Here is a 17,738-nt window from a genome sequence, read left to right on the forward strand (position 1 = left end):
CAAAGCTCCATGCAGTAAATGGAAGGCAGGCGCTGTTATTTGGTCCAGGAGGAAACAGGCTCAGAGTTTAAATGGCCTGCCCAAGGTCACCCGGTAGGTAAGCAGGGGAAGCAGGACCTGCACCAAGCCCAATGATAGGACAGCTCCCAAATGGTAAAATCTAACATGGCCAAGCACGTGGTCAGGTGAGGTCAGTATTACTCTTGGTGCCACTTCTTAAGGGAGGAACAAACATATCCAAAGTCACAGAACAAAGAGGGAGAGCCAGGATTCAGACCCAGGTGCGTGTGAGTCTGAAAATAACCCAGAACAGCTCCCAGGCAGGCAGCAGTGCATCCCATCCAATCCTTTCAATACCCCTTCCACAGATAGGAAGCTGAAGGACCTGTCGTCTGTCCTTGCCCAGATCCTGGGCCTGCAGGAAAGGGAAATGGACCTTGGTGCTGCCTACCTGACTCCAAAACTCCCAAGAGAGTAGCCACCTGCATGTCATGTACTCAGAGCAACAAATTTAATCTTCACCAAACCCAACAAGGAGGATACTATGGGTAGAGCTATTTTCTGGAGAAAACTGAAGCCCATAAGGGACGTCAGTGGCTAATACCACGCAGCGGGCAAATATTGTGCAAAAGGGTTCACATTACAACCATGGGGGTGTGTATGTCTGTATTTATTGCAACCCCTTCCCAGAGACGGCAGTACAGGGCCTTCCTTATCTCAGCAGAAGAGGTCCCGAGTCAATGCACTACACAAGGAAGGCAAGGGTGTAGACAGAGGGGTGCTTTTCCTAACTCACATCCAGAACCCCTATGGGCAAGCAGTGTTCCAGATGGAAGAGGCGAAGCCAGGACTTGAACCCAGGACCAGGTGCTTCCAGAACTGGAATAGCTTCCCAAGAATACTGCAGGCCTCCAGAGAGGAAGATCCTGTTCTGGGTGAACCCCAGCCTGCTGCGGCCTGGACAGTCACTTCTTCTTCTGCACATGGCCACAGTCATACTTGCCACGCACAACAGTGAGCTTCACACCAGGCAGGTCCTGGGTGCGGCCACCCTGCACGAGCACGACGTGGTGCTCCTGCAGGCTGTGACCCTCTCCGGGGATGAAGCATACAGCCTCTCGGCCTGTGCTGAGCCGCACACGGCAGCACTTGCGGTTGGCCGAGTTGGGTTTCTTGGGCTTTCGGATGAATGTGCGCAAAACCACTCCCTTCAGCTGCGGCCGGCCAGCCGTGGGGCCCAAAGGTGGAGGCGGCCACTTCGGAAGCCCCCGGCGATGCATCTGGTTCAGGGTGGCCATGGTGCGGGTGGTCCACAGCTGGGAGGCCAGGGCTTGGCCTGGAGACACACAACCGGGGACAATAGGGGGTGGTTATTATCCCAGTAAAGGGGTAAGAGTTCTGGGCACTGTTCCAAGCACTTTACAAGGATGTGTTTACGTCTAGGGGCGGTCACAAATAGGAGTAGTGTCAGGTTCTGTTTTAAACATTTAATGTGGATTAACTCATTTTATGCTGCAAGGAAGGTACTGACTTTAATCCTGCTTAAAAATAATAATAAAAGCGAACAGATTGACACCATGTCAGGGACTATTCTGTGCACTGTACCCACCTTGACTCACGCCATCTCCAGAGCAACCCAACGGGATATTTTGGGGAGGGGTCCCTCCTCCTCCCTGTCATACTCACTTCCAGCCCCCATAAGTAGATGATGTCAGCTGAACTTTCATATAGACCCCTTCCTCTCTCCACTGCATCGCCTCTGGGCCTGTCCAGGCTCGTCTCTTGATCCCTACTCCTCCCTCCTCCTACACTCTAGTCCCCACATGCAGCTGGAGGGACCCTGTGGACACCTGGGCCATGTCCCTCCCCTGCTCAGAGCCCTCTGACTTAGGGAAGAGCCAAAGTCCTTCCCATGGCCCATGAGGCCCCAGTTGATCTGCCCCCATTACTTCCCTGACCTTCATCTCTCCTACTAGCCCCCTTGCTCATCCTGCTCCAGCCAGTGTCCCTAGACACACCAACAGAAAGACCAGTCGGGCAGCCTGGGTGGCTCAGCGGTTTAGCACCACCTTCGGTCCGGGTTGTGATCCCAGGGTCCCAGGATCGAGTCCCACATTGGGGTCCCCACAGGGAGCCTGCTTCTCCCTCTGCCTGTGTCTGTCTCTCTGTCTCTCATGAATAAATAAATAAAATCTTAAAAAAAAAAAAAAAAAGGAAGAAAGACCAGTGTGGCTGCAGCCTACTAAGAAGACTGAGGGTGGGGGGAGCAGAGCTATATATTTCCAAGGCAGACTGATGGGACTTGCTTATGGATAGGATGTAGGATGTAGGATGTCAGAAGATACGACCATAACTGCATCCTCTTCAGCATTCATTGAGCACCCTGTCTTGGCCCCAATCCTGGAGGCACTGTGGTGACAGAGACAGCCCTTGGCACACCCTCTTGGGGCTCCCAGTTCAGGGCTTTAGGTTATCCTTTTCCTGTAACTAGCATGGATGCCTTTTGGCACCCAAACTTTACAGTCCCTCCATATCCAGGGCCAGTCCTGGCCCTATGTCTATTTCCATGTCTCCTTACGTGTCAAATTACAGCAAAATCCTTAAAAGGGATGAGACATTCCCCTTCTTCCTCTTGGTGATAGCCTCTTCCAAGTGGTATGCCTTAAGCAAGACTCTGCCCCTCCATGTCCTCACTGTGTCACAGGCACCATAATCACACCTACCCCCCGCCCCCCGAGTACATGTATGAGGGGCTACCCTGAGAGACACATGTCAAGCCAGCCCAGAGTTGGGACACCTGGATGGCTCAGTGGTTGAGCACCTGCCTTTAGCTCAGCTTGTGATCCTGAGATCGAATCCCGCATCAGGCTCCCCGCAGGGAGCCTGCTTCTCCCTCTACCTGCGTCTCTACCCCTCTGTAGGTCTCTCATGGGTAAATAAAATCTTAAAAAAATAAAAATTAAAAAAAATCTACCCTAGTTCCCTGGCAGGGTGTGGCAACCAGAAAGTGCTTAATAAATATCTGCAAAGAGTGAATAAGTGACTGAAATACCTCGTAAAGGGCATGGCCAGGAGAAGGATGTGATGTCCCTAGAGCCAGTAAGGACGTAAATTAAGCATCCCCCTCCGTACCTGGCACACACTAGGATCTTGAAAAATACCAGCTGGACGAATGAGTTAAACGCTTTGCTTGGATGTCTCACCCACCCGGGGGGGGGGGGGTGGTATTTAATAAGTATTTGCTGAAGAAATCAATAATTGACCCAACCGACCCGACGACGCCCCCAATGCAACGACTTCCCCCGTCACCCCTGCAGCGCGAGCTCTGCTAACACCCACCACGCATCCCTAGTTTTAAACCGCGATTCCCCGGGGGCTGCGGCAGAGGCACCCAAGTCCCAGCGCGGAAAACCCTCGTCCGGCTGCGTCTCTGCAGCTCGAGATCCCAACTTACCATAACTTAGGGACGCGCGGAGGCCACGGAGAAGGCCGGACCAGGACATCCCGCCGTCTGCAGGTTCCCTGCGATGGAGGATAAGAGAATCAGGAAGGAAAAGTGGACTGGCCGTAGCCCGGGCAGGGCCCAAATCCTCCCCATCCCGTCCTCAGAGCCTTCGGATTTAAATCCGAGGAATTTCCTGACAGTCTAACCCCTCACGCTGCTGACACAAATTCCCTCCGTCAATTTTTCTTTCGCTCTGAGTAGACTCCGGGCACCCAGCAACCTCTCCCCACCCCCCACCCCCCGCACACAGAAGGGAAACTGAGGAGAGACCCGGGAGGTCCTGAGAAGCAGGGGCTCCATCACCCACCCTAGCAAGGTCCGCAGGCGCGAGGAAGCGACCTCTAGCCCCGCCCGGAGGCCACCCTGCCAGGGATTGGCTGGATCTGCCTGTCGTGTACGCTGAGGGGGCGGGGCGTAGACCACGATTGGTCAGCGAGAGAGTCAATCTCGGTCAGTTTTTTCTGCCGACCTGCGTCGCAGACGGGAGCGGCGCTCACCGCCTTCCCGGGTCGCAGCTGCTTTGCAATTGGTCTAAACGCGGAGTGGGCGGGGCAAAGGGTGCGCGACTCCTTGTCCCCTGTCCAAGATGGCTGCGTCCATGGCGCGCCGCTTGTGGCCTTTGGTGGCTGGTCGGGGTCTTCGGCCCCGGAGAGGCTGCGTCCGCAGCCATAGCCCGAGGAGAATTTTCGCCACGGAGAGACGAGACCGGAACCTCCTGTACGAGCACGCGCGCGAGGGCTACAGCGCGCTCCCTGAGCTGGACATGGAGCGCCTGTGCGCATGCCCGGAAGAGGCCGCGCGCGCCCTGCAGCTCCGCAAGGGGGAGCTGCGGCCGGAAGACCTGCCCGCGATCGTGAGTGCGCTTGCGCCGGCCGTCAGCCGCGGGGCCGCGCTGGGCTTGCAGGAGACCCTCCGGCAGGGGGCGAACCTATCGCAGGAATGTTAGTTCTTTCCCAGGTTTAGCCAACACGTGCTTGGCACCCACGTCTGTGCCAGTTATGCACGGAGTGCCAGGGTCCTCGTGTCTACACGCCCATGATGCGTCTGTTTCGTAAAGCGTGCTGAATACCTGCTTTGCGCTTAGGAACTTCCCACATGCCAGGCTTAAGACCACAAAAAAATGGGGGAAAGGGGCAAAAAATGAAGGGGTGGGGTGTAAATCAGAAGGTGGAGGGATCTGCCTTTGGAGAGTAAGAGGTAGAGTCCTGCCCCTGCCCCACAGGTAGCAGGCAGCCAAATATTTAATGAATGAATCGTTCTACCTGCAGCTATTTCAGCAGCATCTACTATGTCCCAGCATCTACTATGTGTTGAGGATAAGGGGGTAAATAATATAATACTACCTGCCACGGAACGAGAAGCAGAGTCACCATATTGCTAGACCTTGCTGGGGTGCTAAGGATGGTCCTGTTCTAAGGGCTCTGTACATTTTTGCCTCATTTCAGTTTCACAACCACCCTATGGTGCCATGATGGCCCTCATTAGAGGAGAAACTAAGGCCCAGAAAAATTACTTAAAAAGTGTGGCTGTTCCTCAAGAAATTAAACATGGAATTACCATATTATCCAGCAATCCCACTTCCGGGTATATTCCCCAAAGAAGTCAAAGCAGGCACTTGAACAGGTATTTGCGTACCCATGTTCATAGCAGGATTATTTACAGGAGCCGAAAGATGGAAGCGACCCAAGTGCCCATGGATGGCTGAATAGATACACAAAATGTGGTACATGCGTTACAGTGGGATATGATTCAGTAAAAAGGGAAGGACATTGTGACACGTGCTACAACATGAAAGAACCTTGAGGACGTTATGCTAAGTGAAATAAGGCTATCACAAAAAGACAAAACTGTATGATTCCATTCATACATGGTACCTAGAGTAGTCAAATTCACAGAGACGGAAAATAGAGTGGTGGTTGCCAGGGGCTGGGGAGAGCGGGGAATGGGAAGTTGGTGTAGAGTTTCAGCTTGGGAAGATAAAGTTCCAGAGGTGGCTGGTGGAGAGGGCTGCTTAGCGTTGCAAATGTAGTTAATGCCACTGAACTATACACTTAAAAATGGTTAAAATGGCAAATTTTATGTATATTTTACTTACCATAGCCATTTCTTTATTTATTTAAAGATCTTTTTAAAAAATTTATTCGTAAAAAAAAAAATTTATTCGTGAAAGACATACACAGATAGAGGCAGAGACATAGGCAGAAGGAGAAGCAGGCTTCCTGCACGGAGCCCAGTGCAGGACTCAATCCCAGGACGCCGGGATCACGTCCTGAGCCGAAGGCAGATGCTCAACCACTGAGACACCCTGGCATCCCTATTTTTTTTTTTAAGATTTTATTTATTTATGAGAGAGAGAGAGAGTGAGTGCATGAACGTAGCAGGGGAGCAGAGGGAGAGGTAGAAGCAATCTGCCTGTTGAGTGCAGAGCCTGACACAGGGCTGGATCTAGGACCCTGCAATCATGACCTGAGCCAAAGTTAGACACTTGACCAACTGAGCCACCTAGGCACCCCTACCATAGCCTTCTAAAGTGCTGGTTTAGAGATCCTAAATTATTCATAACCTACTAATGGATCACATCCTAAAGCTTGCAAAACTTCTTTAGGGCATGAAGTTTGAAGAAAAATATGGCATGTGGCTTTATGGGCAATAAGAAGGCATGTGAATTGTTCCTAGGAACCCTGGGGAGCTATGGGTGCTTTCAGGCAGGAGAGGGATTGTGTAGGAACTCTGGCTGGAGGAGGTGAGCCTGCAGGCTGAGAGGCTGGCACAGGGGTCCTCATGGGAGAGGACAGGATCTAGATTGGGGCAGGAGTTAAGGGATGGGAGGAGGACAGACCTGATGGATGTTCCTGAGGCAGAAAGGTCAGGACATGGTACCTGGCCACAGAGCTGGGGTGGCATCCAGCAGGAGGCTCAGGGCTCTGGGGTGGGGGATGGGAGTTTGTGGGCCAGATCTGGGGGAGAGATGCTTTTCCTCAAGGCACTCTTACACGTAGTGAGTGGTGAAGTGTTCAGGGGACATCCGGGGGAGCCACCCAATGGGTAGCCAACCACTTTGTGGCCTGCTCTCCCCTTCTGGCTTCCAGCCCCAGAGGGTAGGGCTGTGCTGTTTGCCCCATTTTGTCAAAGGGAGAACTGCAGCCAGAGAGGTCAATGGGGTTTGCCCAGGGATGTGGGCTCACAGAAGGACCTCACAGCAGACAGCAGTAGGGGTGCCCATGAACGAGAGCTGAGCCTGCATGTGGAGGGGACAGGTTTAGCACACACCGTAGGACAGAGGCTGCTTCGCATCTGTGAGACTCAGAGGTGAGTGCTGGCAGGGCCTCAGCTCATGCCCTTCAGCATGGAGGGTCCTTTCATCTTCTTGCTCCGCATCCCTTAGGATGCTACCCGGTTTGACCCTCCTCAGAGTCCATCATCCAGTCCAAGGGAGTGAGAGACAGAAAGTCCAGCATGGGGACTTATCTTTAAGGAGGTGACCCAAGACTCACATGCCCACTCATGTCCATTGGTTGGTCTTGGACCCAGGAGCACACGCAGCTGCAAGGGAGGCTGGGAAATGTATCTAAATTCTGGGCAGCCACATGCCTTACACCAGGGAGCTCTAGCATGGGAGGGCAGGAGGGGAGATGGGCCACTGGGGTCCAGGTGGCCAGAGGGCCAGGCTCCAGCGAGAAGGGGCAGGAGACAGAGACCACTTCACACCTTTCCCTCTGTGTCCACCCCCAGATCTCAACATGGCAGGAGCTGAGGCAGCTGCAGGAGCAGATCCGGAGTCTGGAGGAAGAGAAGGGGACTGTGGCTGAGGCAGTACGGGCCCTGCTGGTGAGCATGGGGGTCCTAGGTGGGGGGGGCTTCACTGTGCTGATTCGACCTCAGTTTCCCCTCTCGCAGTCCACGATGGCTGGCGTAGTACCGCGGTACCGCGTCTCTTTGCATGACTTTGCCAAAGGCAGAAAGCAGGACTTCGGTGGCTCACATGTCCTTTTTCAAGAGCAGGGAGGCCTTTCCTGAAGCATCCAGCAGGGTCCCTTCATGCCTCATGGGCCCAGACACCCGACACCCACACCTGTCATCAGTAGGAGGGATGGAGTTACTACAGTGGCCTTAGGACTCCTTGAGAGGCAGCCCCTGGCTTAGCCCATGTTCCCTGAACTACAGGGTGCCCAGGGAGGGTAAACTGAGTCAGGTGTCTGTGGGATTGGAGAAGGAAGGGCAGATAGTCTTGGGTTAGATGGCCAATAACGTCTGCCATGGGGGCAGAAAAGTAATCCTAAAATTAACAGCAGACATTTATATAGCAATCACTGCGTGCCAGGCACTGTTCTGGGTGCGACCCTCACGAGTCTGTGACACAGGAACAGCACAGACCCAATTTACAACTGACACAGCCGGGGCCCCAGGATGTTAAAATGTGCCTCAGTGTCACAGCCAGAAAGAAGTGGCAGAGGCAGGGTTCGCACCCAAGCATTCGGGCTGCTTTCCACCCACCCCTCCCCTCGAAGGCCAATTGCAAGACTCATTACATCTCCCTGTGACACTGGGACCTGCGCACCAGGCCCCGGGCTACATGCGTCACAGGCCGGCAGCCAGTGCAGACAACAAAAGTGACCACAGTTAAATGTTCAGTGAGTGCTAACTCATCTCACGGAAGCCATGCAGCAGCCCTGCTGGGGACGTCCGATTAGCCCATTTCACAGATGGGAATCCCGAGGCTCGGAGGAGGGACGAGATTTGCCCGAGGACACGCATCCGGGAGACACCTCACGTTCAGACCCAGGTCTGCCTGATTCCGTCTGCTGCTCGGGGTCGTAGGAAGTCGCACGTTCACAGACTTTACGTCTCCAAGTCTCGGTTTTGTCATTTACCGATGCCCACATCATGGAGTAGGTTATGGAGAGACAGGACCACATGAGAGGCCTCTGCAGAGACAGGTGTGACATGGCTCTCAGTCAACGGAGCGGCAGGTGTGATTACTGTCAGTTGTCTTGCCTCCTCCCAGCTTTCCTGATAGAGAAACTGAGGCACAGAGCAGAGGAAGGTCTGTCCGGCCAGGCTCCTGCAGAGCAAGGAATTCAGAACCCCTTCCACACACCTACCCCTGACCCCCTGCCCCTGTTTGACCTTACACCCCTTGTTTTTTTCCCCTTCTTCCGGGCCCACGAACCTAATCACCGCCTCCGCCTCTCTTCTACCAGGTAAACCAGGACAACAGTCAAGTGCAGCAGGTACTACAGGGGGCTGATGTCCCATCCCTGGGGGGAGCGGGCAGGTGCCAAGTGAGTCCCGATTCCTACATTGTAACAGAAGACAACAGGATTGTCCATCCAGGTGAATCTGTTCGTTCATGAAACAAGAGGCTGGCTCCAGGGCCTGGCTCCATACTTGGTTCTACTTCCCTCTCGTTCCCAGACCAACTTTCTCCCCTCAGAGGAAAGGGGAGGCTGGCTGGGGCGCCAAGGGGACCACTTCCCCCCCATAGCCGCACCCATAGTCCTGGCGCTTGGGTCACGTGCCTGTCTTTGAGCCAATCACTGTGGCCAAGGCAGTGGAATGTTCTGGTAGGCCGGGCCTGAGTCCATGACCCACTGGATATACCACGTGGTGGTGAAGTGAGGTGAGGGAATTTCCCAGAAGGAAATTCAGGACGTTGGGCCAAAGAGACAATGGGTGTCCACCACAGAGGCTCTCCCAGCAAGGTCGAGGCTCTGCTCGAGGTCAGAGTGGTTGAGGGACCCTGCCCCTTCCTGAGCTGACGCCGCCTGCCCCGCCCCCAGGACCCCCAGTATCAGAGTCTGCGGGCACATGGCCGGGAGATCCGCAAGCAGCTCACGGTCCTGTACCCCAAGGAGACCCAGCTCAAGGAGCAGTTCTACCTACAGGCGCTGAAGCTGCCCAACCGGACCCACCCGGATGTGGTGAGCGGAGATGGGCCGTGGGGGAGCCCCGGGGCCCGCCTGGGACCACCTTCCTCAGGACCCCCCGCTGTCTCTCTGCAGCCCACCGGGGACGAGAGCCAGGCCCGAGTGCTCCACGTGGTCGGAGACAAGCCAGGTGGGGGGCCCCGGGGTCGGATGCGGCTGGAGCCTGTAGAGTCCCGGTGCTCCCCTCCTCTGCCCTGTCTCCTCTGGGTGTCCCGTCTCACTCGGGCCCCTGATTCCCTTGGGTTTTCCTGCCTGACTCCCCTCTGGCTCTGGCTTTGGCTCTGGCTCTCTTTCGACCTCCCTCTTTCTTCTTCCTAATGTTCTCTCCCCCTTACCCTCTCGCCCCTTTTCTCTCTCTGCTTTGTGTCTCTCTCCATCGCTCTCTATGCTTGCCAGTCCCGTCTCTGCCACCATCTCCCCTCCCTTCCTCTCCTCTCTCCCCGTGTCTCTCTCTCTCGCTGCCGCTCCTCCCCACCGTCTCTCTAATCCAGCTTTTCATCCCGATCCAGCTTTCTCCTTCCAACCCCGGGGCCACCTGGAAATCGCAGAGAAACTCGACATCCTCCGGCAGAAGTGAGCCCGCCCGCTCGCGGCCCTCCCCGCCCCCCCCCCCCCCCCCCCGCCCCAGCAGCTGGCTCAGCACCAGGTGTGCAGCCACCAGGGCCTCACCCCGCATGAATGTTTGATGCCTGGTCCCCCGCCTGGCAGCTGGCCTCTGCCCTGGGGTGCAGAAGAGCCGCCCTTGCCCCCCACCAGCCCCAGCCCACACGCACCCGCCTGTCCGCCCATCTGTCTCCCAGGCGCCTGTCCCATGTGTCCGGCCACCGCTCCTATTACCTGCGTGGGGCTGGTGCCCTCCTGCAGCACGGCCTGGTCAACTTCACACTCAACAAGCTCATCCACCGGGTATGGGCCAGGATGGGCGGGCTGCCTGGAGGGGGTGACACTGACACAGACTCAAAGGCTCAAGGTGGGGAGGTGGGGGGTAACCTCTGCTCCAGTCACTGGTTACAGAGCTTTAGGTGTATTCTTTTTTTAAGGTTTTATTTATTGATTGATGAGAGACACAGAGAGGCAGAGGGAGAAGCAGGCTCCATGTAGGGAACCTGATGCGGGACTCGATCCCAGGACCCCAGGTCACGACCTAAGCCGAAGGCAGATGCTCATCCACTGAGCCACCCAGGCTCCCACTTTAGGCGTGTTAAGACGTTTAATTCTTAAAGCAAGGTTAGGTGTAGGTGCTATTATTACCTCCACTTCAGAGATGGAGAAATTAAGGCCTCCAGGGGGCGCAACTAGTCCAGGATCTGATGGCCGCTGCCTGGAGCTGGCCCCAGATCTGTGTGACCTCAGTGCCTGCCCGCAGCATAGAGGGGGTGTCGGTGTCGGGAAACGTGCTGCTGAAACAGGAGCTGGAGGCGTGGGGTGTAGGCGGCGGCAAGGGACTCGGGCATTTCCGGAGGGCACTGGGGAGCCACAGAAAGCTTTCGCCACCTCTCACTACCCTGGGCGGGATGAACTGAGCGAGGAAACCATGAAGCGCCAGCAGAGAGGGGGCCCAGGGACGGCTCCAAGCCCCCCCACTCGGGCCTTCCTCGGTTTCCTCTGAGGCGGGACGGGTTTTAGAAGGACAGGTGGGAGCTATGGACCTGCTCTGCAGTGTCGCTTCTTCAGGTCTGAGCTTGGGGCCTGGTGAGGGTCCAGGCCGTGCGCCTCAGCCAGCCCCTTCCTCTTCACAGGGCTTCACCCCCATGACGGTGCCAGACCTCCTCCGAGGAGCTGTGTTTGTGAGTGCTCCCCACGCCCGGCTGTGTGCCAGGCCCTGTTCTGGGGACCCCGCTCATAAAGAACAGCCTGTCTCCCCGGCAGAGGCCACCCTGGGACTGGGTTGAGGGTCCAGGGCAATTCTAGAAGCTTCCGGGGAAGGACCAGGGGTTGTGACTGCAACATGGAGGCCGAGGTCATCTGTCCCCTGACCTCAATGGCTTGGCCTCCCCAGGAAGGCTGTGGGATGACGCCAAATGCCAACCCATCCCAGATTTACAACATCGACCCCTCCCGCTTTGAAGACCTCAACCTGGCTGGGACAGCAGAGGTGGGGCTTGCAGGTAAGCACCTGCCTGGAGGCAACAGCAGGGGTGAGGATGTCTCCAGAGATTGCAGGGGGACAACCAGGGCCATCCTAGGGGTGATGACCACCTGCCTAGGACGTCTCAGTGACCCCAGGGCCAACACGTACAGTTGTGTAGGTCGTTTACTGCACAACAGCGCAGTAAGGATCCAGCCACATACCAGAGGGGACACCTTTTCTAATTCTCCCAGAGGTTTCCTGAGTGGGTGGTGCCCTGGCTGACCCATCCTGTCCCCCTCTCTCCCTAGGCTACTTCATGGACCACTCCGTGGCCTTCAGGGATCTGCCGATCAGGTGATGCCTGGTTCCTGTAGAACATGTCCCCACCTGTGACGTTCCTTCTCCCCTCCCTGACTCCACCTCCCTGGCTCCCCCAGGATGGTTTGTTCTAGTACCTGCTACCGGGCCGAGACAGACACAGGGAAGGAGCCACGGGGACTGTATCGAGTACACCACTTCACCAAGGTTGGTGTAGCCGGGACCGGGGAGGAGGGCCTCCGCAATGACCCAGGGCCTCCTGACCCGTGTGCCCACTGCACTGCCCCAGGTGGAGATGTTTGGGGTGACAGGCCCTGGTCTGGAGCAGAGCTCACAGCTGCTGGATGAGTTCCTGTCCCTGCAGATGGAGATCTTGACAGAGCTGGGCCTGCACTTCCGGTGCGGAGAAGGGCAGGGGTGAGGGAGGAGGGACGGGCTGGCTAGTGCTCCCTCACCGTGAACACCCTCACACCCCCTCCCTCCGGCCCCTTTTCCCATAGTAGGAATATATACAGGGTGTGTGTCAGTCTAAAATCCCGTGTAGGCCACAGGACGGAGACGGCAGCCAAGGCAGCGCGGGGCGCTCCGGGGTGGAGACCCGGGCCCCTTCCATCTCATGGCTCCCATCCCTAGGTGCTGCCCCATCTGCGCTGCACCCCAGGGGCTCCTCACTGCCCCTTCCCTTTTGGGCAGGACCTGGCAGGCAGCCCCGCGCCCTCCTGCCTCATCTGTCAGGCTTCCAGAGAGGCTGGGGGATGTGGGCTTTCTCCTTGGTTACCTGTTACAAACCCAGGGTGCTAAGAGTGGCACCTTTCGCTCCATCTGCTCCACTCCTGCCCCCTGACACCGTGCCGCCTCCTACCACCTCCTCCACCACCCGTGCCTCCCCTCCTTATCCTCTGACCTTCACCACAACTGTCTCTTGGGCTGCAGCGTCCTGGACATGCCCACCCAGGAACTGGGCCTTCCCGCCTACCGCAAGTTTGATATCGAGGCCTGGATGCCAGGCCGCGGCCGCTTTGGCGAGGTGAGCCCCCACTATGGTGGGGACACGCAGTGGGGACAGGGAACGGGATCCCCCACAGCTGACCCTCTTGGCCCACCCCCTTACCCAGGTCACCAGCGCCTCCAACTGCACGGACTTCCAGAGCCGCCGGCTGCACATCATGTTCCAGAAGGAGGCCGGGGAACTGCAGTTCGCCCACACGGTGAGCACCCGCACCCCCCTGCCCACCGTCCCCACAGCCTCCCTTCTTAGGCCTCAGCCTCTCCCGGGCTGGTAGAGGTCATCACATGGACGTGAGCATAACTCTCTCCCAGGTGAACGCCACGGCCTGTGCTGTCCCTCGCCTCCTCATCGCCCTCCTGGAGAGCAACCAGCAAGAGGTGAGGGGTGGAAGGATCGCCCTCAGGGAGGCAGAGGGGGGGAGGCCTGGGGCACTGGCAGCGTCCTGAGGCCTGCTCTGTCCCCAGGATGGCTCCGTCCTCGTGCCCCCTGCCCTCCAGCCCTACCTTGGCACCGATCGGATCACCGTCCCCACTCACGTGCCTCTCCAGTACATCGGCCCCAACCAGCCCCAGAAGTCCAGGCTCCCTGGCCAGCCTGTTCCGAGCTGAGAGCTCACTCTCATCAGTCAGCAGGGCTGTCGCTGCTTCCTGGAGCCCAGGGGACTCTGGAAACCCAGGACCTATTTTCCTGAGCCTGTCCTGACATCTGCATTCCTCGTGTCAGCTCCGTGCCTGGGCCCCTTCCCTTCTTCCCTGATTTCCTCAGAACCAGCCAGTGACCCTGTCATCAGGTCAGCCCAACCCTGCACCAGAAAGCAGGACATCTGGGGACTTGACGGTTGTAAGGACAGGGAAGGAGAGGAAGAGTCCCCAGCCCTCCTTCCTTCCCTCCCTCAGGATGTAGCAGAAAGTCCCCAATAAATGGTCAGAACCAAGGCCTTTGTGGATCTGTGGGCAAAGGACCCTGGCCGACTAGCTGGGGATGCTGGGCAGCTGGGCAGAGGTGCCAGACCGCCCCAGGGTCTGTGGCTGCGGGGACCGTGGCCAGGAACCCCCAGCAACCCCCAGAGCACAGGGAGGGCAACTTAGAGGCCACCGCCAGAACTGAGAGGCCAAGTCCTCTCCCCTGACTCTAGGACAGGAGGCACCTTGCACTGACCCCAGTTTCAGCCTCACCCCTCCATTCCCAGTGGCAGGGAAGGGTCCAGTAGGCAACACAGACTCAGTGAAGCTGGAACTCGCCCTGGCCCGGGACCAGCTCCCCTCACGCCGATGTCAGTCCTTCCTTCAGCAGACCCTGGCAGCTCCTTCTTCACAATATTTCCAGAAACCACCCTTCCTCTCTCCTTCCTGGTCCCTCCCTGGGCCCGTCCGCTGTGACTCAGAGGCACAGCAGCCACTTCACTGCCCTGCTCCCTGGGCCCCACACAAAGCCAGAGCAGACCCTGTGGGACCCCTGTGTTGGGTCACGCCCCTCCCCTGCCCAGAGCCCTCATGTTGCTCCATCTCACTCAGGGGAAAGGACACTTGTCCCCGTGATCCACAAAGCCCCACCTGATCTGCCCCCTGCCTTCCACTTCAGCCCACTTCTTGTTGTGCTCTGGTCTGGCCTTTCTAACTCTGCAGAATTGTTCCTGACTCAGACCCGTGCACTTGGCAGTGCCTCCGCTGGCTACTCTTTCCCTCAATCTTGTGCGAATGCCTCCATTTGATCACTCAGGCCTTGGCCCAAATATCCTCCTCAAAGAGGACTTCCCTGACCAGCCAAAGTAAATCCCCTAGCACTCGTGATGCAGGAGTCTGCGGCCATTTCCTCCTTCCTTAGGCTGTTTGAGTGTTGTGTCTGCTCCACAAGCACAGGGAGCTTGGCCAGTTTGTTCACTGCTGGAGCCCCCAGCTTTGGAAGAGGGCTGGGCATATAGTAGGTGCTCAATAAAAAGCACTGACCTGAAGGTGCTGGGCGCTGTCTAAATTACCTTACGCACTCCTCACCTCCTGCCAAGCCTCACCTGGAGGAGGGGGGTCACCAGGCCAATTTCACAAAGGATGCAACCAATCCTAGAGAGGTTGGGCGGTTCTCCCAGGGCCACGCAGCTGGTAGTCGTGGAGCAGGGATTCAGGCAGAGTCCAGCCACCACCTCAGAGGAAGTAGGTTTACAAGGCCCAGGTTTGCAGATGAGGAAGCGGCCAAAGAAGAGGAATTGCCTGAGTCTACCTGTTAAGCGGCGCCGCTGGATTCGAACCCAAGTCAGCCTCCCAGTGCAGCCTTAAGCCCATCAGACCGTGTCTGCCTGGTGGACACACCCTCCCTCCCTGCTGGCACTAAGGGGCCATTATCTGGAGCGGAGCGGGTGCAGGACGTGGGTCCCCATGAATAATTGAGGGTCTTGTGCAGGTGGCCGCCCTGCAGCTGTCACCCTGCCACAGGCAGGGAAGGGGCAGTGGTGACGTCACTTCCTCCCCTGCGGGGCCACAGGCCTGGGTTATAAGCAGCTGCCCTACCGTCCAGCACAGCACCGAGCACCGAGGTCCGGACGCCCCACCATGCAACGCCGCGGGCCCACCTCCGTGCTGCTCCCGCTGCCACTGCCCCTGCTGCTGGCGCTGCTGCTGGGGGCAGGTAAGTGCCAGAAACTGGAGAGGGCACTTCTGAGACCTGTCAAGGACGAGGGACTCAGGGAACCGGTGGGGGGGGGGACGGGGCACCCATTGGGGTCGGACCAGAGACTTCATGGGCTGAGCTTCCAGGTGGGGAGGGAACACCTGGCAGGTAGGCTACAGGGGAGTAATAGGATGCATCTTGGAGCTGAGATCAGCACCGAGGACAGCGCCCGGGGGTCCCAGCCCAGCACCCATCTCCTTCCTCCACAGCCACCGCTGCTCCATTGGCGCCAAGACCCTCCAAGGAAGAGGTGAGTGCAGACCCCTTGCCCTGCCTCATCTCCCCCACACCCTGGCCCACCCTGACCAACTTCCATGATCATCTCCCCTCCAAACCTCCTGCTGCTCTCATTACCCCCATCTGCCCTGCCCTCAACCTCCCCTTTGACCCTTCACCCCCAGCTGACCCGCTGTCTGGCAGAGGTGGTCACAGAAGTGCTGACACTGGGCCAGGCCCAGAGAAGCCCCTGCACAGCTCTCCTCCACAAAGGTAAGGGGGGCCCAGGCCCCAGTTCCTCTTGGGAAGTCCCCACCCCACCCAGGGTTTGGGCCAGAGCTTCCTGGAGGAAGGGGTGTCTCATCCCAGAGTCCGCTTGCCTGGACTGGCATAGCACTGCGCAGTGTCCAGCCTGGCCTCCAGACCCACCCTCGGGGATCCCTGCAGTGGTGCAGGATGGGGGCAGAGAGTGTGGCCCAGACCTGACCCTCCTCTCCCAGTTTTGGGCAGCCCCACTGTGGGACTTTGGGCAGACCCCAGAACCCCTCCAGGTCTCAGTTCCCCCAATTTGCTGCACAGAGAGCACCCTCTCTTCCACCAGAGATGTGTGAGACAGAGCCCTATGGCTGTGTGTCCAGCAAAGAGAAAGCACTACTGGTTGAGGATTTCAAGAAGCAAGAGGCTGGGAAGACGAGGTCCAGCCAGGAGATGAGGGATGAGGAAGAGGAGGCCGCAGAAAGGGCCCACAAGTCCGAGGTGCGGGAACAGACCATCCATGAGCAGCTTCAGAGCCGGCTCCGCCAGGAAGAGGACAACGAGGAAGAGGAAGAGGAGGAGGAGGAGGAGAAAAGGAAGAAGAGGGGGCACACGGAATCCTTTGAAGGCCTGTGGAAGCAGCGCCTAGAGGGCAGAGGGGGCCCCCAAAAGCGAGTGGCAGAGCAGGCCAGTGACGAGGAGACAGCCCAGTTTGAGGCAGAAGAGAAGGGCCTGCAGGTGCTAGGCGGGGGCCGCAGTCTGTGGCAGGGGGCTGAGGCGGGTGGAGAGATGCACGAGGACTCGCCGCACCACCACCACCTCCACCAGCCGGAAGCTGAGCCCAAGCAGGAGAAGGAAGAGGCTTCGGAAAAGGAGGTGAGTGGAGGCGGCGATGGGCAAGTGGGGTGGACCCAACAGCCAGTGGATTGCTACCAACCCCGTACCAGTGTTGGGCCATGACCACTACCCACCACAAATGGATTGTAGTGACCAGGACTGACACCAGGACTAGGCAGCAAGAGCCGAGCGAGGCCTCTGCTTGACCGAGATGGCTTCCATGCTGACATCACTTCCCAGATGGCCACCATTGCTGGGTCACGGAAAATAGGATGTCCCCATGATTGGTGGCAGTAGCCCAAATGGCCAGCACCTCACAGAAGGGTCACGGCATCCAAGTTTACTTGTCCTATCCGTTGCCGTTGGCTAGACAGTCCACACGCACACGAACCGCGCTGCTGGGCACGTTGGCCAACGTAACTCTTCCGCCAAGGTCCCCATCGTGGTCCACAGTGACCAGGATGATCACTGTTGTGCAAACTGACATGGCTCACATTCAGGGGTGACTACTGAGGTGGCCCGCCCTTGGAGGTGGGTGCTGATCAATCCATTTCTGATCCCACCAGGAGCATGACATGGAGCGGCTGGAGCATGTGAGAGACGAGCTCAAGAAGGCAACTGAGATTCTGGGGGAGGAGATCAGGAGGGAGGGATGACCCCCGACTTCATGGCCTCCTTCCTGGCCCACCCTATGGCCTAGGACTATGGACCCCCAAAGTTCACCTACCAGCCCACTCCATGCCCATGGGGAGAAGGGTGTGCCATGCAAGTGGGCTCAAGGGGCCGAGTCTAAGCTGGGGAGAGCGGCTGGCCTCATGCTGACTCAGGACATACCCGGCCACCCATGTAACCCACTCCAACCCTTCTGTGTGGATAAAGCACAAAGAAAACCACTGAGGCTTGTGTGGCACTTGATTTTGGAGGGACGGGGACCCGGGA

At 57.6% G+C, this 17,738-nt stretch overlaps 3 protein-coding genes across 4 annotated transcripts; 2 read left to right on the top strand and 1 right to left on the bottom strand.

The window, feature by feature from the left end:
• Positions 1 to 651: 651 nt before the first annotated feature.
• MRPS12 (mitochondrial ribosomal protein S12) lies at positions 652 to 3,863 on the bottom strand. Of its 2 annotated transcripts, none has more exons than XM_055310329.1 (3): positions 3,813 to 3,863; positions 3,455 to 3,522; positions 652 to 1,336 (listed from the first exon to the last, which is right to left on the bottom strand). In XM_055310329.1, exons 2-3 carry the CDS (start codon positions 3,501 to 3,503, stop codon positions 966 to 968), a joined length of 420 nt encoding a protein of 139 aa, XP_055166304.1. In that variant the 5' UTR covers positions 3,504 to 3,522; positions 3,813 to 3,863; the 3' UTR covers positions 652 to 965. The 2 variants fall into 2 exon arrangements, with proteins under 2 accessions (XP_055166304.1, XP_055166305.1); XM_055310330.1 differs by lacking the exon at positions 3,813 to 3,863 and adding an exon at positions 3,776 to 3,798.
• Positions 3,864 to 3,959: 96 nt separating this feature from the next.
• SARS2 (seryl-tRNA synthetase 2, mitochondrial) lies at positions 3,960 to 13,764 on the top strand. Its single transcript, XM_055310324.1, has 16 exons — positions 3,960 to 4,358; positions 7,238 to 7,333; positions 8,707 to 8,736; positions 9,286 to 9,426; positions 9,508 to 9,562; positions 9,942 to 10,005; positions 10,233 to 10,338; positions 11,172 to 11,219; positions 11,432 to 11,540; positions 11,812 to 11,857; positions 11,941 to 12,028; positions 12,111 to 12,220; positions 12,755 to 12,848; positions 12,937 to 13,029; positions 13,142 to 13,207; positions 13,295 to 13,764. Exons 1-16 carry the CDS (start codon positions 4,092 to 4,094, stop codon positions 13,436 to 13,438), a joined length of 1,557 nt encoding a protein of 518 aa, XP_055166299.1. The 5' UTR covers positions 3,960 to 4,091; the 3' UTR covers positions 13,439 to 13,764.
• An 86-nt stretch (positions 13,765 to 13,850) lies between these two features.
• CCER2 (coiled-coil glutamate rich protein 2) lies at positions 13,851 to 17,692 on the top strand. Its single transcript, XM_055310327.1, has 5 exons — positions 13,851 to 15,449; positions 15,701 to 15,741; positions 15,893 to 15,980; positions 16,309 to 16,838; positions 17,366 to 17,692. The coding sequence occupies exons 1-5, from the start codon at positions 15,374 to 15,376 to the stop codon at positions 17,453 to 17,455; spliced, it is 825 nt and encodes a 274-aa protein (XP_055166302.1). The 5' UTR covers positions 13,851 to 15,373; the 3' UTR covers positions 17,456 to 17,692.
• Positions 17,693 to 17,738: the final 46 nt, after the last annotated feature.

The sequence above is a fragment of the Nyctereutes procyonoides genome, unplaced genomic scaffold, assembly GCF_905146905.1.
Source record: "Nyctereutes procyonoides isolate TBG_1078 unplaced genomic scaffold, NYPRO_anot_genome, whole genome shotgun sequence".
NCBI lineage: Eukaryota > Metazoa > Chordata > Mammalia > Carnivora > Canidae > Nyctereutes > Nyctereutes procyonoides.